The sequence below is a fragment of the Patagioenas fasciata genome, chromosome 22, assembly GCF_037038585.1.
Source record: "Patagioenas fasciata isolate bPatFas1 chromosome 22, bPatFas1.hap1, whole genome shotgun sequence".
Lineage (NCBI taxonomy): Eukaryota > Metazoa > Chordata > Aves > Columbiformes > Columbidae > Patagioenas > Patagioenas fasciata.
In genome coordinates, this window is record NC_092541.1 from 6,405,317 (window position 1) to 6,427,073 (window position 21,757).

The window sequence follows — 21,757 nt, forward strand, 5'->3', positions numbered from 1 at the left end:
ATCCCAATCCTGCCTCTCAAACTCTCTGAGCATGTAGTCTCTTTCCAACCTTTCCTTCTTTTGCTTGCAAGAGGATCAGGTCTTGCTTTGGCAGAAGTGTGCAGCACTGCATGGTGGTGTAGTACAGTGTAAACATTTCTGGAAGTCTGCTGGGAGTTTTCTGCTCATGGTGGACTAAGCCAGGGGTTCAGCTCCCCAGGACCAGGAGATGCCTTTCACTGTAAGGATGGGGATGAGATGTGTTCTTGTTGAGGTGAAAACCACTGTGTGAACTACGGCAAGATCACACTTGGCAAAGGAACACGACTTCAGGTTTTGCCTAGTAAGTGCCACCATTTTCTTGTAGTTTCCTTCCACACGTGGTAAAGCTACTCACTGTCCAATGGGCAGTGGGATTTCCAGCATCTCTCTTCCTGGACTTGTGGCTCTTCAGCAGAGGGCTACGTGCTGCAAGTTTCCCTCCACGACAGGCTTTTGATCAAGAGAGAAAGAACAGTCCTTCCAAAAAGAGTTTGTATCATTAGGTTCAGTGGTGCTCTTGATCCTTCATACAGATCATGGAGGAATCTTCACAGGATGTAGCAGACTATGAGTAACAGTCAACACAGTCTAGTCAGGATGTGAGTGACCAGATTTGCCAAGTGAGAGGGAAGTTTACGGTTGGGAGAGGAGATGCTGGCTGACCTTGGGAGCTGGTCTGTCTTTAGCTATGGAACAAGACTTACCATTAGGCCACATCCTGTCCAAGGAGCTCATCCCTCTCCTCAAAAGGAGACCAGATGGAGTGAGAGAGCAGACTGAGACTCGGTTCTTGTTAGGGTGTGTAGCATTGTGTGAACAACTATGCAAGGAAACTGCAGTTTGGGCCAGGGACGAAGCTACATGTTCTGCCAAGTACGTTTTCTTCTGCTGCATCTCCACTTTATGCTGTCACTTGTTGCTGCATTCCCACTTTTAGCTGGTTTAAGACCAAAAAGAGAAGTCAGAGGTGAGGCTGGAAGGCAAAATAATTTGTTTTTTGCTGGCCTTGGCATGGCTGGGCAAAGGTTGGGAGAGGTGCTGCTTCTGCATGTGGCTTGCTGGGCTTTTTGTTATGGAAGGAAATGCTGTGTGGTTATGGCAGCAGCTCCAGGAAGTTCACCTTTGGCTCAGGGACCAGACTGTCCATCCAGCTCAGTGAGTGTGCAGCTTTCCTGTCTCCGCTGTCAAAAATCCTTCACTGTCTACCAGAGCACCCTGTAGATGTACATGTGTCTTAAAATGATGGACCCAGCTTTGAAATTGGGTCAGTTTTTTGGAAACACTTTATACTTGTTATATCTGTATTATGTTACAGCCAGAAAGGAGAAAATAGCTTATATTTCAAGATACTGTCATGCTTAGAGGAACCTTCCAGGTGGTGATCTCTGCAATTTAGAGAAACATGATATGGATGTTCTAGGCTGCTGATGGTCTATCAACCAGGTGGAATAGAGGTGTGGTTCAGGACTGCTGGAGACATTAACCAAATCATACTCAGTAGCTGTGTATGGCTGTGCAAGGCCCTCGGGTGGTTTAGTTCTGTTCCTTATCTTGAGACTTTCAGGTGATTTGGTCAAGGCTCTGATCATGCTTGGTGCAAATATTTCCAGATATTTATGTCAAATACCTCCAGTTATGTAGATTGTTTTCCTGAACATCACCAGAGAGAGGAAAGCAGTAGATCATTATGTTAGTTGCTTTCAGCCTGGATAAGGTCTGGACAGTGAAGGAAGGAAAATAAAGGGGCTCTTCAGACATTCAGAAATGGAAGGACCCTCAGAAAAGCGAAGCAGGTGAAATCACCCTCCACTGCCAAGTACTCTGCAGAAATGCATCAAGTTTTCAATCCAGAGTGAGTATCCTTGCTTACCCAGGGTGTAAGTGAAGCAACTGCCAGTACAGTTCTCTTTGGCTCAGGGACTAAAGTCAATGTCTGGTCAAGTAATTGTGTTAATGCCTGCGTGTTGCAATCTTGACTGACAATTTGGTCCTAAGGCTGTGCTGCGACTTGACAAGAAAAGGAATTGGTTAGCTGAAATACATAGTACTAATTTAAATGGTGTAGTACTTCTGTCATTGTGAAAAAACAAACAAACAAACAAAAAACAAACAAAAAACCAAACAACAACAAAAAAACCCACGTGTACATGGAAATCTGGACCAATAGAAATGGGGACTTCATCCATTACCCTGCCCTTGAACTGGCTTCATGTTCTTGTTCCCATCCCTTTTTGCCATTCCAGTGTAACAAGGTCTTAGGGGAGGGATCATAATGTGTTCCCTCCTAACTAAGGGGTAATTTCTACCATCTCTGGTACCTGTGGTGACTTGAAATGAATCTAGATAATCCCACGCCTTTGAATGCAAAAAAATAATATATGGCAAATAGAGCTAGAGGAGGTCTATGAAAATCTGTATGGGTACTTAGAGCTTCTCTCAGACACAGATCCATGACTGAATGTACCCAAGCCCTCCAGCAGCCACTGAGGTGTTTGAATGCAGAGGCCCATTTTGCAAAGCTCTGTCACACGGTGCCGGTGGCGGAGGATGGGGAAAATTCACATGGGGAAGTGGAACGAAACTGCTCATTGCCCCAGGTGAGATGTTTCTTTTCTGGGACAACACTGGCTCAATACAGACGACAATGCACTCTAGCTTCAAAAATAACAGTGTAGTGGCTCTCTGGAGCAATTTGGGGTAGTTTTATTATTCCCTGGAGAGTAGTGTTAGATTTCCTATATAACTAATGTGCACTAGAAATGCGTCTGACCTGGGAAAGGAAGCAGGTGAAAAGTGAACACAAGTGAGTGAATTACAAGAACAGAGATATGAAAAGATCTAACGGTCTTTAATGAGTGGTGTTGAATTGAGGCTGTGGCAGGGCCATGCCTGGTAGTGAAGCTCAGTGTGTACAACTGCTTCCCAGGTGGGGCTACTTCATGTGTTTTCTTATCCCATCCTCCCTTTCCAACTCTCTGAGCATTTATCTTTATCTGGTCAGATCAGGCTTCCTCCCAGCCCAGTGGGCTGCAGGTTTTCTGGCATCTCTCTGCTTGTGATCGTGGCTCTTCAGCTGTGGGGTTACATACCACCTGCTTTCCTCCAGGACAGGATTTGGCTCAGGGAATCGACAATCTTCACAAATGAGTTTTATATCTGTAGGTCCGATAGTGATTGTGGCATGTTTGTCTAAAATGATCCTTGTTGCTCTCAGTTTGCCTGGGATGGACAAAGTGGACACTCGTCTGCTCTCAGATGTCCCAGCTATGCAATGAGGAGACTGTTCTACTGCAATGTATCCCAGCAGGGTTTGTGTTGCAGTGGGAAATGTTGCCACACTTCTGCTGCCTTCCAGGCCTTGACAGGGCTGGACAAAGGCTTGGAGAGAAGTTCTGCTTCTGAGCTGGCTTGCTGGGCTTTTGGTTATGGAAGGAAATGCTGTGTGATTATGAGTTCAGCAAGATGACTTTTGGCTCAGGGACCAGACTGTCTGTCCAACCCAGTGAGTGTGCATTTTTCCTGTGTGTCCTTTGTCCAAAGTGCTTTAGTGTCCACTGTAGTGCTCTTTTAGACATACTTGTGTCTGGGTCACACTACACGGGTTCTGTGTGGTTAATGGAAAAATGACTAGATATTGCACTTACAGTGTGCTTGCTCATGTGTTTGTGGCTGTATAAATATCATCACTGAACCTGATCTGCTGTGGAAGAACTAGTTCTGAAGAGGAGTGAATGGATATTTCTGTTGTGTGCTGAATCATGTGCAGGTTTCCAGGCATGATGTTAAGTTCATGTTCGGTAGTGGCACCCCCTCTCAGAGTGGAACCCAGCAAGTATTAATTAATACAACATGAAGTACAACCTGCAAAGGATAGAATCATAGCATCATAGAATCATAGAATTAATTAGGTTAGGAAAGACCTTTAAAAGAACCTCATCTATAAACAGAACAGAAAGGTAACAGACTGGTGAGACTCAACAACAGCAGTCAGAAACTTGTCTGGAAAGTTGTATTAATATATGCACACACTGGCTGACAGATGCTGCTGTTGTGTGGAGAGAGAGGAAAGAATAAACTGATGACTGACTAGCTGATGGACAGTCGCTGGCCTAGTGACTGTCAGGAATGATCAAGCAGACAGAGTAATGTTGCTGAAGGAAGTGTTTATTTCACTGTAGGTGCTAAGGAGGTGGTCAGTAGCACTGGTTAGATTATTCAAATAAGAATCTTACATTGCCATGTTGTCAAGTCTTAGTCGAGCATGTGCAATACCAGCGCACTATTTTGTTTAGTGTCACAATGTAATACTGTGAGTTATAGCAAACTTATATTTGGAGCTGGAACTAAACTCGTGTTTTTTCTGGGTAGGTCTGAATTTTCAGATCTGATTCCTCTTAGAGGTACTTTTTCCACTGCAAATTGTTTTGCCTATTCTTTTCACTCCACATATGTTAGGAATAGGACTATAAATTTTCAACTAGTGTGACAGCAAGTGATTTCCATGGCTGCACATATATTTTCCCCTCACTGTTCCTGCTTGTTATGAACTGTGCAAAGCAGTTTTGCATGTGCAAGAGAATTTTTCTTGGAAAGCCAACAAGACGGGGGCTCCTAGATCAAAAATCCTCATGTTGAAGAGAAACAAAGGGAACTGCTGAAAGCCAGAAAAATGCAGAGCTGTAGCAGGTAAAAAGGACTTCTCTAGTAAGTGGATGGCAATACTCTCAGATAACAAAACTCCTTATTGTATGTGAATGCAAAAAGTAAGCACATATTGGGTCTTTGCTTTGGAGATCCTCCATAAAGCTGTAATGATAGGGGATGGGTGTCTGTAGTATCGTGAAGCAATATATAAATACTGGAAACTCAGGAGGCAAGATTATTCTTGAAAATGATACCAAGTTTGTAATCACAGCCAGCTAGTACTAGTCTCTAAAGCTGGAGTGGAATAGATATAGAGCCAAAGGGTAAAGAAGTCAAGAAGCGAAGTTCATTACTGACTAAGTGGGAAGATGGAAAGGTCACTCTGACCACAAAATAATTTTCCCTGAATAAAAAAGCATGAAAAAATAGTGCTTTGGCAGTTGCTGCCACAAGACAGTTGACCAAAATATTTGGGAAAAAAAAAAAAAAAATCCCGCTTAGTGATCCACACTTTTTCTCTTGTTGGAAACTCTTTAGAAAAGGGAAAGAAAGGAAGGTAGATCCTGATTTTTCCAAATTTCTTAAGAATACTTTCAGAATTCAAAACCTGCCTGGACACCTTCCTGTGCAACCTCAGCTGGGTCCCTTCCAATCCGTAACATTCTGTGATTTTGTGTTTCTGTGATCTAATATCTAAATGCTTTGGGTTTACTCTTGAAAAGTAACGTTTCAATTTCTTAAATGGTAGTGACTGTTTCAGAATAAAATTATTTTGAAATTGTCGTAATTTAAAAAACACAGCAAGATAAAGAAACTATTCATTCTGAAAACTTGGGGGAAAAAATGACCCTCTTGACCTTATTCAAAAACATCAGAGAAAAGCAAGAATCTCACATTTATATGGAGCTATCAGTAAGCTAACGGAGTTATAAATGAGTTCATTTACATGTCCTATCTGTATGCAACTGCTCCAGATCTCACTCTGGTCATACTGTAGGACCTAATAGCTTCCCAAATGTATACTGAAACCTCAGTGTTTAATGGCAGAATAAGCAATGGTCTCACTGCCACAAAGAAATCGCTACCAAAAAGTGTTCTTTCTACCTAAAACCTAAATGGCAAATTTGCCCTGAAATCATTCTTGACTAATTCATATGGCAAATCCAAGAGAATAGGATGATCAGGTTTGTATTATGCCATCAATCACTAGGTGAGCTGTGAAGTAACAGCAAATAAAATAGTTTTTGAGAAAGGAATCTGTCTGGCACACTAAAACTACTGGATATTGTAGAGGTCTGTGCTGTTGTGTGACTATGGAAGTAGTTACAAACTCACCTTTGGATCTGGGACAAGACTTCTGGTTTCCCCAGGTACATTTTTTGCCTAATTTGCAAGATTGTTGTGGATGCACACTAAGATCTGAGAGTTGGCAGCTGTCAAAGATACAGTAGCCTGAGGCCTCATTTTAACCATTGGAATTGATTCCATGGCAGCTGTTTGCACAGTCTTCCTTGAGGCAGCTGCAGGCAGGCATGTGGTTTCAATGCTCTTCCATCAATTGCATTCCTGGGCTAAGCTAAGACAAAGCCTGGTTTTACTCTTCAGACAAGTAAGTCATGTGGATTTGTTCTATACTAAGGGTAAATCCATGACACTTCCATTGACCTCAAGCAAAGTCACGGAAGATACAATTCAGATGAATATGTATTGAAATACAAGAATGGCTACAATACTTAGAAAATATCCCCTAATGATTATTATCACCATTTTATCTGGTGTTTGCCTGTAGCAGAATCCCAGCAAGGAATGGTATACTCTTAACATTTTTAATATTATTGTTGGAATGGAAATTGGACTGCCTTTTAGCTGGTTTGTCTGATGTACAGCTCCCATATTATCCATGAATATTACAAGCGAATTGTTTGTGACTGTGACTTGTATCCAGATTTTACTTACTCTTAATACTGTGTATCTAAGTAAGAGACGGTGTAGAATTAGAAGGTTCAGATTGCCTTCGCAACTTCCTATGAAGCTCCAAAATGTAGACAGTGTCACAGTGTGCCACTGAAACCTGTAAGGAGATAACTGTAACCAAGGTCAAAGGGGTTCTTGCAAAGGTTTCCTGGGTCATGGGAATTATGAGGGTGAAGAAGGATACAAGCTGATGTTAGGGAAAGGAACCTTTCTGGTGATCAAGACAAGTGGGTAGTAAATTGTGAGACATTCAGGAGAAAACTGGGACAGAAAGGCAGTGGTCCTAACTACATGGCACACTGAAGAGGAATTTTAGTTGATGTTAGAGGGGCAAAAACGCAGCTTGTTCCTAGTATTGCACCAAAAGTTATAAAACATAATTGTAACCAGTGAACAAGTTAACTTTTAGAATTTGTTCTCCCTCTTTCTGATCTAGTAGATTTCTTTGGTACTTTGATGGTGACTTAAATCAATGTGTTTTGTCATTGATCCCGTAAGTTTTCCCTGCTCTGAAATGTTTGTTGACCTGATTGTCAAGTATGAGTTGGGAAAAGCTGTCTACATTTTTGTAGAGGTTGAAACCGGTGTGGCAATCAGGGATATGTGAAACTCACCTTTGGAACTGGGACCCAACTTCATGTTACCCTAAGTAAGTTTGAGTTTTCATTCCATTTTAACACTAGGACTAGCAAATTATTGGTTCATTGGGTAGATGGACAAGGGACTTTCGTGGAAGCATGTTTCAACTACTTTTCAAGTTCCCTTGACAAACATTAGTGGGAACAGAGATGCTCTCTTGGAATCCAGGGAGTCTTTCGCTATGGTGCAGCAGTGATCCACTGCAGAAAAGAACAGCTAGAGAAGATGATAATAGCTCACACCGCTTTAATAGTCACGGCATGGTGATCGAATGCCATATAAAATGTTTAGCAGTTTTATAGAGATTCTGGATATTAAAGTTGATTAGTGCATCTTTAAAATAATAACTATGCAACCTCTGGAAGTTATTCTGACTAATGGCTTAGAGACTGTATTTTCTAACTCTTGGCCTAAGAGAATATGTCATGATTTTTCGTTTTAAAATCCAAAAGTAAAGTCACCTTACATATCTGTAAAAACTGATGTTACAATGTCAACAGTTAGGAACTAGAAAAATTGTATTTGGAAGAGGAATCAAACTTGTTGTGATGCATTGTAGGTCTCTTTCCTTTCCTCAATTATATTTTAAAATGTTTTAGAAACCTGAAGAGAGGGAATGAAATTTCAGATATCTTTGGGTGTCATCCTCTGGTAGACAGCTGTCCCACGTATTTTGGATGAGGATCCATTGGAATATACAGCTGGTAGGCAGAGATATATATTGCAAAGTCTTCTTGTTGAGTGGGAAACTGAAAGATACAATAAATCTGTGTTTGGAAGTGGGACTAGATTTAAAGTCGAACCAGGTGAGTAAGATTTGGAGAAGGATGGGCTACGAAGGTATGAAGGTGAGAGCAGTGGCCACTGGTTAGTGTTGCTGAACAGGTCTGACTTTATGGAGAATGAACTTAAACTCTAGATGAAGAGTGGAAAGAGGAGTGAAGGCTGAAAGAAAATGAATTCAGGATTATTTCTCAACAGAGTCCTTGTGAAGATGGAGCAGGGAGACTGAGAATACTAGGAAATGAGACAGCATCATCAATTTCTTAGGTTAATGATCTTGGTATATAATTAACATTAACGTCTGAGTCCCGTCAGACAGTAATAGTGTTTGCACAGTAATTATAATCAGGAAAATATTAGCCTAGGTAGAGCTAACTTTATTTTACAGACACCAGGTCTGCATTTTTGCCTTAGATTAAGGGGTAAAAAAATCAGAGATGATAGGCTTATGTTCATGTTCAAGTCAAAGTTTCACAGGGCATTGTGAAGAAATGGCATAAGGCTATCTATGATCCCAAATAAGCTGTTTAATTAAATGTAGCCGTTAAATAGATCAGTCTTGAAAGCATATCATTTTGGTGGGAAGTAGACGTCTACATCTGAGGCACTTCCACAAATGTAAGATCAAAAGTTCTTCTCATTTTTTTGACATCAACATAATAATTACCTCCTTAGAAAGGGATTTTATGTTGATTCTTTTGGATTTGTTTTTCTTATTCATCAAACAAATGGGTTTGGTGTTTGGTTTGTTGTTTTTTTTTTTTTTTAGCACTACATGAATAGTTAATCTCTAATTCGGGAAGTTTCTGATTTTTTGGAGTAGAAATTATTTTAACGAGGGTTGAAATTATTTGAATTGAGAGTTGGGCTAGATGACCTTTAAAGGTGTCTTCCATTTCAAACCATTCTATGATTGTATGAATTTTTTTTTCTAGAAACTAAGTCTCTGGCCTATAACATTGAAAACTGGTTCTGGCAATAAGGACCCACTCTGATTTTGGAAGAAAAGGCATGCAAAAGTATTCTGTGAAAGTGACAAAGGTTCATGAGCAGCCACTTGAAGTCTTTTTGTTTCCAGACAATAGTTACACAGAAGGGTTGAGCCAGCTCATTCACCTGTGACCTTTACAGAGTGGATTAGATAAGCAGAGTTGCTCCTTCTGGCCCCCAGAAATCTTTCCTTAACATTGTTGAAAGGAGCAGCAGAAGAGATCATAGTAAATTTCTCCTGCAGTTTAGGTGATACATTAATAAATCAATACGTGAATACAAATAGGGTATTTCTTCCTAATAAGAAATTTAAGAAACTGTGATTTCAATTTTTCTTTAATGTGAACACATGCTATAAGCCCAGAATTTATCCAGTTTTTGTACTAGAGAACTGTTTTGTCCATTGAACACTCGACTATCTTCCTCTATTAAATCACATTTAGTTTTGGCTCAGCTAGGAATCTTTCCCTTTAAATATTTGTGAGCAAGGTCTTGGATGGTTTTGGCAGTTTGACTTCCCCAGGTGTAATTACAGAAACAATGATAAACACATATTTTGGGATGGAGAAAAGAATTATGTCTCAACTCTGTAAGCGAGGCGGTTTATTCACATTTGCAAATACTGAATCTCTGCACAGAGTTCTTGTACTTTGGATGACTTGGCTGATGCTGGACTAGGACCTGGCTTCTTTTATCTGAGTTCGTCCAGACACAAGCACTGGAAGTCTCAAGTAGGGTTCAGGTATTAAACGCGAACATCTGGTCTTGCTGTAGACATCCTAGCACCCATGCAGAGCTGGCTGATCTCACAAAACCCAAACCTTTTGGAACCTCCATCAGAGGAGAGTTTGTTTTGGAGGGAATGGAGAATGAGATAGAATTCTGTATGATTCAGGCTGTGTGTTAAACCCGTTCAGGGTATGTGCTGCAACTTGTTTGGAAAAAAAAGGCATAGGTTTCGGTCTGATGTTGTAACAGGCTTCTACTGCTCTCTCCCTGAAATCAGCCTCTAGAACTGGCTTTCTCTGTAGACTGGTCAGGAATAGCATTCAAATAACTGTTGTTCTTCCACCTGCTCAATATCCTTCAGCAGAGATTAAATATTAGGCATGGTGGACAGCTCAGAGTATCATTATTTACATCTCAATCTTTCCTGCAAATACAGATCATAAATAGCAACACAACATTTCCAACACACCCGCCAACTCATTAAGACAGAATAACAGGAAACACAGATCACAGTGCTGTGGTTGTAATAGCTGATATTTACCAAGACTGCTATCTGCAAACTTTCATAGCAGATGAAAATAGGCAAAGGAACTTATCAGAAAACAGAGTCTAGTACCAGATCAAAGGCAGCAGCCACTCTGAGCAAGAATGAGAAATGAGTATTTTGCAAAACAGGTGCTGCTGAGACTGCATGCGAAAAACAGACCTTATTCTTTTATCTGTTCAAGATAAAAGCATTGGAAAGATTGAAAGGGCAAAAAAACACCCTAAATGACGAGAGGTAGATATTCTTAAGAAAACATAATACTCATTATAAGAGAGAAGCAGAACAGCTCGATAATTCCTTCTCTTCTTTTTTGTACTCACGTACTCCACGACAATTATGTACCGTGGTTCATCTGTATTTTATACAGGGATGTACCATCACACATTTTACCTGCTCCTGTCTTTCTCTCCCCTAGCAAATGGTCACTGAAATCTATTTCCATAACAATAACTGGGAGTATGGGAGGTGGAGAGTGGGGTTGAGAGAATCAGAGCACACATTACAGCATATTCTGCATAGCTGGGAAAGAGGCAATCTCATCATTTTTTTCAAAGCCAGGGCAGGATGAATTGTAACTCAGGAGAAGGGCCAGAGATTGAATTATTAGGCTTTTGAGGATGAGGTTTTTTTTCTGAGATCATACTAACAAATAAGTATGGCTACTTCTCCAAGATGCTGACAAATGGCATTTAAACAGATGAAAAGCATTTCTCTCTGTGATAGAATTATGGCATGTACTTGGATATAACTTTGAAATTGTTTCTAAAAGTCAAGATTTAATTCAAACTTCCCCCGCGGGAAGAAATTAAAACTTCATGTGGGAGCTAAGCTGTCTTGAGTATTTCTACAATATTTATCAATGTGGTGTGTGCACAGAGACAAAGCAAATTTTAATCTAAACTGTCAACCATACATGATAACACTTTGTCCGTTTATAAATGTGAACTGAAGCTCTGGTTCAAACCTGTGATTGTGAAGTCCAATAGAAAATGCAGCCAGAAAGTTGCTGAGAGCCCCAAGTCTGCGTCTTGGCTACAGTATGGCTGTAATGATATTTCATCTGTTCATCATCAGAGTACTGCTACCACCACAACATTTTACTGACACATGAAGAAAGATTTAGGAAAGTATCTTCTCAAAGAATTAGGCTTCAAGACCTGGGCAAAATGAAATGTATGCTTAGAGTACAAGTTTACAAAGCTAAATGTGCAAAAAGAAGAGTTTAACCACAGGTAGTGTTTTGATATGTGTGGAAAATTCTGATCTAACTGACTCACTAGCAGAATTTGAAGCAAGAAAACAGAAATAAACTCCAGGTGTCTTATATCTGCAGCCTTCTGTTCCAAAAACCCCTCTTCTAGAGGGCAACATTTAGTAAAAAAATCTAGCACTGCACTGTCAGGTGGTGGAAAATAATGAAACATTTGTTTCATCTTTCTTTCTTTCCATAAATGCAACCAGATGTTCCTACTTTGCAGTGGCTTTAACTACACTTTTGCAGCTCCTGGGCTGCTCAGTTGTCTCCAGACACGCTATGTCTCGTAGCAGTGAAGCAAGAAGGTGCCCTCTCCACCTGTTATACACATTCCTGAATGTATTCAGGCCAAGAGCCAGAAGGAATCTCAGCCTGCAGAGTGGAGTTGAATGAGTTGTTACAGAGAGGAATGGACATCTAACCTGTTTACCCAAAAATAAGACAGGGTCTTTATTATTTTTTTCTCCAAAAGATGCCATTTTGTTTACATGTATAGCTTCCTGGACACTATTTAAATTGAATTTTTAATGAATTGTTACTAAGGTTTTTTTTTGGAGTAGGGTTTATATTTCGAGCATCCTCAAAAATCCTGAAAAATCATGCTAGTGATTATTTTCGGGATAGGTCTTATTTTCAGGTTAACAGGGTAGGGTGTGGATGCCTACATGAGTACATTTGGGATGCTCTAGAGATTCTGCCTGACTGCTCTCTGTGTCTCTCACAAACATAAATCAATACAAGTCTCTTGTAGTTCGTGCATCTTCTGCTGTAGATGCCTTGGTTCTCTAAAGGTCCTAACACAAGATGCCTTTGCTCAGGCCACTTCCCAATCTCCTTCTCTGCAGACATTCAAACCCGCCTGGACCCCTTCCTGTGGAACCTCAGCTGGGTGTTCCTGCTCCATGGGGGGATTGCACTGGATGAGCTTTCCAGGGCCCTTCCAACCCCTGACATTCTGATTCTGTGTGATGCTGTGAATCATGGAAAAACCTCAATGCCGAAGAGTCTGTATGTTAAGATTGAACAAACTGTGACTGTGTATTCTCATCTAATGTCTTTTCTCCATTTTCAGATGTTACTCCATCTCCTTCAGTCTACAGGCTGGTCTCTAAAGATGATGAGGATTTGGAAATGTGCCTTATCACAGATTATTCCCCAGAAAAGCTTACTCTTAACCAGGCTGTGGGTGAGACAAATGCAATTGTGGAGGTGGCAACATCTGAGAACAAACAAGAAGCAAGCTACCTGTCAACCTACTGGGCCAAGAAAGATGAAATGCAGTGTTCTGCAAATCATGACGGCTTTGGAGAACTGGAGGGCGAGGATCCTGAAAGCGGTAATGGCTTTGTCGGATGTTTGTAAAGGGCTAGAGGTACTTTGGTCTCTGTGCTATCAGTATGAGCAGGCCCTGATCACATCTCCCAACCTTGCAAGTATTGCTGATTATGCTCCCACGCTCCAGAGGAATTTTGTCTTGTTGACTCTGTTTTCTTTTGCCTTCCTCTTTTGTGGGAACAAGATTAAGGTTCAGTAGACTGGTACAGTCATAGCAGAGAGACCTTAAAATCACATCATGGGAGATATAAAGCTTGAAATTCCTTTGTCTGATAGGACACAAGTTTAATTACATCATATTTTATGCTTGCCCTTAAAACAGCATAAAAGAGTCCAACCCAGCCCTTCTAAGTAGGGACATCTTTATGAATTTGTGAAGAAGTACATTTCTGTTACTAACTAAATTTGTTGCTATTATCTTCAGGTGTCAGCGCTGTCTGTGTTACGGGGATATCTCTACACTTCAGGACAGGTATGTACACAGCATTCTAGGAGTTTAAGTTTGGCCTGACTAAAGGAAGTGTCTTCCGAATTTTTGGTAATGTTCCCTGTTTGCAGAGTTCCTGTTGGAGCAAAAAGCTCAGACTGGAAATTTCCAAAAGGGCCCCACAGGGTTTAAACATCAAGGCTGGAAGTCATTGGGTTAATGTAGTCTAGATTTGAGCTGGTAATTTTATGAGATCTCAACCTACATGCTCTTGCTAGGATTAGCCAGCCAACCACTCCCCATCACATAATGATTCAAGGTACTGATATGAGTCAGCCTTACTGGATGTCTGTCTGCATTTCAGACTTCAAAAGAGTTGTTTTTTATTTTTGGGTGTGCAAACACCTAATGAACCAAAAGATAAGCAGGTGGTTTCTGCAGCATGTGCTCAGAAGCAGGTCTGCACAATGGTGCATCTGAGCAAGCTTTGCTTCAGCTCGTGGCTGTGGGACTACGCGAGCCATCGCTGGACACCAAGCGATTGCTGTTCTGCTCCTTGGGAGGAGCTGAGCCTGCCTCTGCACTTGCCCTGTTTGCAGAATAGCTGTATTTCTGCAAACATGCAGCCTTGCTGAAAGGAAACTGGTTAGCCAAATGTTTCCAAACCGCCACTTCAGATAAATACTTATCAGTAAACCTGGCTGATTTGAGCAGTCATTTCAGAGAGAGGTTTTCAAAGACAAAAAATGACTTTTTGATGGTAGCTCCCTGTTTCCCCAATATAGACCAATTTATTTTCGAATGAAAATGGCTTTGTAACTTAAGGCTTTGTGTACTTTGAACAAAACTTAACTTGTTATCCCCTTTCCCATCTTATAAAATTTTAGGGAGGGGGAAGAAGGATGCCTCCAGCATCCTGGGTTCATAATACACCTGATTTAGAAACAGTTAGATGATTAGCAGGCTTGCATATCGGATAATTAAGTGGTTATTGAATGAAAACCCAGCCCTTGAAACACCAACTGAAAGAAATGAAAGTCTCTCAGTGAGATAGTGCTGCTCACTGGCTCGGTAGCTGCCTGACGGCCACCCAAGGTGAAACAGACTCATTGAGAAGTGCTTTTAAGTTTGTCTGGATGTGAGGACGTCTCAGTGCTCTTGTGACTGTAATTCTCTGTTACTTTTACAGATGAAAACCTGAACATGCTGTCTTTATCACAGCTGGGCCTGAAAATAGTTTTAATGAAAGGAGTAATTTTTAATGTGCTGATGACAATGCTTATGTGGAAAAAAAAGTGAGTATGCATAGGGGGTGGTAAGGCCTCTGACAGAAAACATCTGGATCAGTTAGTTAGTTATGAATGTTCCTTCTCTCTGTAATAACTGTTTATGCAGTCTATCTATACACCTTTTGTCTACCAACAGTAAAATCCCTCCACTCCTTTGGCCATATAATTATTTTCACCCACCCCTCAATCTATTTACTTTTCCTTATCAACTTGCAAATTTAACTTTTTCCTTCCTTCTAAACATCTCTCCGTTCTAGTTCTACATCCGTCCCTTCCTTTGTCTGCATTCATCCATCAGATTCATCCATGACTGGTCTCCAGATGGGAAAGTTTGATACTCATTGACTTCAAGACCTCGACCCTAATATATTAGTTTTGGCCAGTGTCTCTCTCTCCTCTTTCTCTTGCTTAGGAACTTCAGGTCTACAACTGTATAGCTGTGGCTGTATCACAAATAATGATCTAACATACCTTTATTGTTGTTACAGGAATGAAAGTAACCAGATGGTGCAGTCTTGAAGTACCAAAAAAATCTGCTGACGAATGTTTACCAGAGCATCACGTGCAAGAGGGATTCCTGCTCAGGGAACGTCACCTGCTGTTCCTGTACATCGCATCAACCATTATAGTCTGCATTGCTTTATTTGTGTTGTTATTAATAAGCTTAAAATTCTCAGCATATTGCTCCCTCACATGCCCGATCAATTTAGCATGACAATGCCGTTCTTGCATGAAGCATAGTTTGCTATAACTATAAATTGCCAAAGGTCACAATTACTTGTGTTAAATTGACACACAATTTCTGCTTGGGGCAGTGTTGTTGAAAACTGCAAGCTAAATATCACTTGAACATGAACTTTTCGTATTTTGATAGCTTTCAGGTCTGCACACCTTAGAGTGCACCCCACAGACACCATTTCAGTTGCAAATGAAATGCACTGAAAAGAGTCTTATTCAGGGTGCTATGCACCATGTCCTGCTGCCTTTTGCTACACCAGAGCAAGGTATTTTTTTCCCCTAGAAGATACACTGCTAGGTCTCCCGGAAGTCCTGAATTCAGTGAAATTCTCAATTATCATAGAAGAAAATAATGACTTTTACTATTTTTTTAAGTCTATCTGGCCTTAGCAGTTTAAGATTTGCATTTGCATTTTGTAAAGTTACTAACTACTTTTGCTCTTTTTTTAAGTTCTTACAATGTTAGAATTCCCAATTTCTTTTTTTAATCATGCCACAAAACTATACTGAAATATTTACCTGTCCACGTGTGCACTTCTCGGAAACAGTGGATGCATGTGAAACTCATAGGCTGCTAATTCTTGAATTGTACGGGCAACCAGCCACTCTGATGTCTTGGCATTTCTTTAGCCAGCTTTGGCTGCTATTAAACAATTCTTATTAAAAATAAGAAACTTGTTTGTCTTTTGTACCTGGCATTTGAGGAGCTTAATTTACTTTTCAGATGAGCTTTAGGAACGGGCTTGGCCTTTGGGGTGGAGAACAGACGAGGTGTCTGGACTCCCCTCTCCAGACTGACTTGTCCATCAGGTGCTTTTTGCAGTCACTGCCTGGATTCACCACAGAGAAAGAGACATGAACTCCCTTTCCGGGACATCCTTGCTCTGTCCGGGTGTCGGCGGTTGATTGCGGGGTGACAATAAACCATGGCAGATACATTGTTAAACTCCTCTTCCTCCCCTCTCCCACGTCAGCCCCTCCCTCTCCCCCTTCCCACTCAGGACAGGCGATCGGGAGGGAAAGAAGCACAGAGAGAAGAGAGTTGGAAAAAATAAAAATGTTTTACTAATGCTACTGATAAAATAGAGAAAATAATACAAAATATACAAAACCAATCTTGAAAATCCCAGCAACTGCAGAACTGGCACCCGAAGTCCTGGACTGGACTCTGCAGCCAACTGGAGCTGGATTCAGTCTGTCACTGGCCTCAGCTCGCAGGGACGACTCGCAAGGTCCTCTCCTAATGTCGGCCATAAGGAAAACGGACCAGATCCTTATGATCTCCCACTTTTATAGGAAGTATCACATGAATGGGATGGTATACTCGGTCAGTTTTTGGTTCACCTCCTGCTTGCACACCTCAGGAGATATACACACATCCTTATCGGTCCAGTGACCTCGCGTACCATTGCTATGTCTACCAAAACATGTATCTGGCTTTCAGGAAAGCACAGTTAGTAAGAAGACTTTAGCTGACAGGGAAATTCACTAAAAGAGAAACTTTTTTTTAACAAAACCAGGACACTGGGTGGGGACCACGTGTCTGGCTCGGAGGCAAGTGGAGGAGAGCACATCTCCTTCAAGACTAGACGCTGTTATGTGAAGATAATGGTGAATTACGACTCGCCCACAATGAGAGGACAAGGCAGTGGCCCAGGTTCTTGAAGGTCTTACTGCTATGGGGAATGTACCAGCCTGACGTGTCCTACCTCTAAATGTCCCCCACTCCCAAGTGTCACTGAGAACAAAGTACCTACTTGGCATTAATGGTATGGACTGACAGGCCTGTGTCTCCAGGTTCACTCTGTCACTGGCAAGACTGGAAAGGAAATTTTCTCCTTTTGTGACATGAGTTTCTCCATCTTCTTGTGAAGTACCGGAGGTTCCTCTGGAGGGAGAAACAAGTGGGGAGCTCTGAGTCAAACACACTCTCCCTGTAAAGCTTGAACCTTGCTTGTACCTCCTCACACCAGTGCCCAAACTAAGTGGTGTGAAAGCCTCAGCAGAGCGGTGGAGTGATTTCCTCTCACGGGATATTTCTCACCATGCTGGATTCACAGCTATTGCAAGGAACTCTGATTTTGGAAAGGCTTATGCTTCAAACCCTGTTAGGCAAAAGCTCTGGTACTTCATGTGGGAGAGGGTCTGCGTGAGAAGATGATCATAGAACCATTTTGGTTGGAAGAGACCCTTAAGAGCATTGAGTCCAAGCATAACCTAAATCTAGCACTAAATGATATCTCTAAGAGCCACATCTACATGTCTTTTAAACACCTCCGGGGATGGTGACTCCACCACTTCCCTGGGCAGCCCATTCCACTGCTTCACAAGCCTTTCCATGAAGAAATGTTTCCTAATATCCAATCTGAACCTGATGCCAGCATCCCTGCTACAGGATCTGACTTCATAGTGCTGAGCAGCAACAACACAGTCTCCCTGGTCTCCTGCCACGGTGCTGCCACCCGACCATGTAGCAGGTGCCCTGCACTCATTTACCTTTAGCATCGCTTTTATAAATAATCATACATCTTAAATCCTTTGTGTTGCACTTCAAACCCACTCCTAGATGTATGGTCAAGGTGTACAGTGTGCTGCCTCTGTTTCCACGTCAGTTTTTCCTCCTCCAGGTTAAAGGACCCCAGTGATAAGATTTCCTGAGTGAGGGGATGCGTACAGATAAGGTAAAATGCTTTGAGTAAAGTGATTTCCAAAACACTGAATTTGTAGCTCTAGTTTGAAGATACTTTCAGATATCAGGCTTTCAATCTCCCACCACCACAATGTAACCTCCCCCCACCACAATGGAACCTCCCCCCCACCATCACCACTTTGTGTTTTCTTGTTTATTTCGAGAGAGAAAAACCACAGAGCAAAGCAAAGGCAGGAAATAACACAGTGGGAGAGGATGTGGAATGGGCCTCATGGCCCAGGTGGGACAGGAAGAGGACACACCATCAGTTCCATTGCGTCATGGTTGAGATCTGGGTCACCTTTTGGTGCTCCTCTACACCCAACCACAGAAACCACTTCCCTTGGAAAGTGGGGCACAAAACAGGGGGTGGGGGAGCAGGGCTGGTGTGGCTCATGGCAGGGAGGAGAAACATGTGGAGAGGAACAGCAGCCGTTAGACCACAAGCCAAAGTCAAATGAGGTGAAGGCATCCTCCCTTCCTGCCCCCTCACCACAGCCTGCTCTTGGGTCTGGGGAGTTGTTTTGGGTACAGCAGAAACAATTGAGCTATGTATAGCATAGGCAGGGGAAAGCAGGGGAAAATATGTTATAAAGTGTGGTGGGTAGTGGGGAGACATCTCAGAAGTGTGTAAGATTTCTGAATGTGCTGATAGGCGTCTGCACCCTGTTACACAGGCAGTGAATCTGAGCTGAGATCATTTCTCCTGACCTGAGAGATAAAGGAGGAAGGGGGAACAGACCAGAGAGTCCTCTCACATTGGCAGGGAAGAAGTTGCCATGGTCCATCTCTAGTACCCATTCCCCTATGACAGCTCCTGCCCCCAATACCTGCCTATAGGAAGGAGATGAATTTGAATTTGCATCTTTTCTATGGGTTTTGTTGGAGAAAACAATGTGCCTGACATCTGTCACCTCCCACTAAACATGGCTCTGTACATGAAACAACCTCTCCTTGTCCTCTTCTGCAGTGTGGACAGGGACAAGAGCATGGTCTTTATTAGGTGCAGAGCTTGAAGATATTTACAGACTTGCTGAAGCTTCTTTGGATGTGGTGTAGCTCTAATAGGACCTCAATTCTAGTTCTAATTTTGTGGAAATTGAGGCATTGCAAGCTGTTAAAAATCAGGGGAAAAAATAAATAAAATTAAAATAAATAAAATAAAATAAAATAAAATAAAATTAAATTAAATTAAATTAAATTAAATTAAATTAAATTAAATTAAAATATAAAATAAAATAAAGTAAAATAGGCCACAGAAGATCCCCGGTTTCTGCTTCTCCGCGGGCTCTCCCGCAGTTCTCAGGAGCGGCCACACGAGGTCGCACCCGCAGGACCCGTCACCGCGGCCACGGGGCGGCGCCCGCGGCCGGAGCAGCAGCGGCTGCGGGCCGGGGGACGCGGAGCTGCCGCTGTGACCGCGCGGGGCTCGGACACGGCCCTTCGCGTGGGAAGAGAGACCGACCGGTCATGTCCAGCCCCCGCCCGCTCCCCAGCAGTGGCAAAGCTGGTACCACAGCAAACAAACCCCTCTGAATGCCTGGGGCTGGAGGGCGGTAGAATCACAGAACGTCCTGAGCTGGAGGGACCCACAGAATGATGGATTCCAACTCCTGTCCCTGCACAGGACACCCCACAGGTCACATTGTGTGTCTGAGAACGTCGTGCAGTCTCTTCTTGAACACTGTCAGGTTGGGGCTGTGACACCTCCCCGGGAGCCTGTCCAGTGTCCAGCACCTCTGGGTGAAGAACCTTTTCCTCATGCCCAACCTGATCAACCCCTGGAAAAACTCAAATCACTGGATTCAGAGTCCAGAGTGCTCAGAGCCGACATCAATTCTCTGTCCCCACAACAGACTCAACAGCAGCCCCTGTGAGACAGCAGAGACCCTACTCACCCATTGTACGCAAGAGACTAAGGAGCCCCAGGTTTCACACCTTTATAGGTTTAATGGCTGCATCATGGCTGGAGATGCTAAAAGGACAAAGCCAGTAAACAAGATTCGTAATCTAGTGCTGAGGTTGAAGCCATCAGACCCATGTTTTAACTCCTGAGTGCCAGCAGCAGACGAGCATTGCTTTATCATGTAGCCCGAGCAAACATTTTATCTACTCAGTTTCAGCTGCAGAACAAATTAGACAAGTAGGACCAATACAAGGATGGAGCCTCGTGCCATGAAGTCACCCAGGTAAATTCTGCAGCCAACAGTGTGGAGGGGCTAGCAGGGGTTAATATCTCATGCTGTGCCCATGGTCAGATGATCACAGGGCTCTCATTTTCTATCAGGACAAAGGAGCATTTGACCTCAATGCAGGAGTTGGTGGCCAAGGGCCAAAGCCACCGAGTTCAGGCATTTCACAGCACTCTAGAGGGGGAAGGGTCTGAGGTGTGACCTTCTCCGTGGACCCAGAGTAGCTCAAGTGCAGCTCTGAGGCACTGACACAGCTCAGCAGCCCCATCCAACATCCTTGGCTTTCCCAGCACATCAAACTGAAGCTCACACTGCAGGGAATGCTTGGACACTCTTGAGGGCAGAGAGGCCCTGCAGAGGGATCAGGACAAATTGGAGAACTGGGCAATCACCAACTGCGTGAGGTTCAACAAAAGCAAGTGCCAGATTCTGCACCTGGGGCACGGCAACCCTGGCTCTACATACAGACTGGGGGACAAGATGCTGGAGAGCAGCTCTGCAGAGAGGGAATGGGGGGTTCTGGTTGATGGCAAGTTGAACATGAGCCACCAGTGTCCCTGGAGCCAAGAGGGCCCCGTGTCCTGGTGCATCCAGCACAGCACGGCCAGCCGGGCAGGGAGGGGATTGTCCCAGTCCGCTCTGGCCTCACCTGGAGCATTCACTGTGTGCAGGGCTGGGGACACAGGAGAAAAGAATCTAAAGGTACTGGAGAATGTCCAGAAGAGGCTACAAAGTTGGTGAAGAGTTTGGAGGTGAAGCCGTATGAGAAGCAGCTAAAGTCACTGGCTTTGTTCAGCCTGAAGGAGACTAAGAGGAGACTGAGGGGAGAGCTCATCACCCATCACCATCTACAGCTTCATCACCAGGGGAGCAGTGAGGGGCAGGTGCTGATCTCTTCTCTTTAGTGACCAATGACAAGACCCAAGAGAATGACAGGAGATGTGCCAGGGGAGGGTCAGCTGGACATGAGGAAAAGGTTCTTCCCCCAGAGGTGCTGGACACTGAACAGGTTCCCAGGGAGGTGTCACGGCCCCAGCCTGGCAGTGTTCGAGACTTGGACACCGTTCTCAGACCCACGGTGTGAACTGTGGGGTGTCCTGTGCAGGGACAGGAGTTGGACTCAATGATCCTTGTGGATCCCTTCCAACTCAGGACATTCTATGATTCTATGGATCATAGCCAGGCCTTAGTGAGCCTCTAAATCCAGCTGTGGCATCCAGCTGTGGCCCACATGCCTCTGAGGGAGACAGGAGGGCCTCTGAGGAGGTGGGTACTCATGGGGCTGTGCTGGAGGACACCCTCCACTTCCTTCGGTTCATCATTGCTAACCACAGCCTAACCCAAATTTTCCACAGCTTTGAAGCCTGAGGGGACACTGGCAATCACACTTTCCATGAGATAAAGGGTCAGGAAACTGGGAGATGAAAAGGGGGGATGACAACTGAGTTTCCATGACGATTTGTTTCCTGTTTGTCTCTGAAACTGGGGCACAGAAAAATAAACCT

At 43.1% G+C, this 21,757-nt stretch overlaps 1 protein-coding gene across 1 annotated transcript in view; it reads left to right on the top strand.

Annotated features, from left to right (window-relative positions):
- LOC136111659 (T cell receptor alpha chain MC.7.G5-like) overlaps positions 1 to 15,917 on the top strand; it is a 179,353-nt gene extending 163,436 nt beyond the window's left edge. Inside the window, exons 4-7 of the mRNA XM_071798178.1 lie at positions 12,655 to 12,918; positions 13,342 to 13,389; positions 14,534 to 14,639; positions 15,122 to 15,917. Of these exons, the coding sequence (XP_071654279.1) occupies positions 12,655 to 12,918; positions 13,342 to 13,389; positions 14,534 to 14,639; positions 15,122 to 15,152 (449 nt within the window). The 3' untranslated portion in view covers positions 15,153 to 15,917. The remainder of the gene's footprint in view (positions 1 to 12,654; positions 12,919 to 13,341; positions 13,390 to 14,533; positions 14,640 to 15,121) is intronic.
- The last annotated feature ends 5,840 nt before the right edge of the window (positions 15,918 to 21,757 follow it).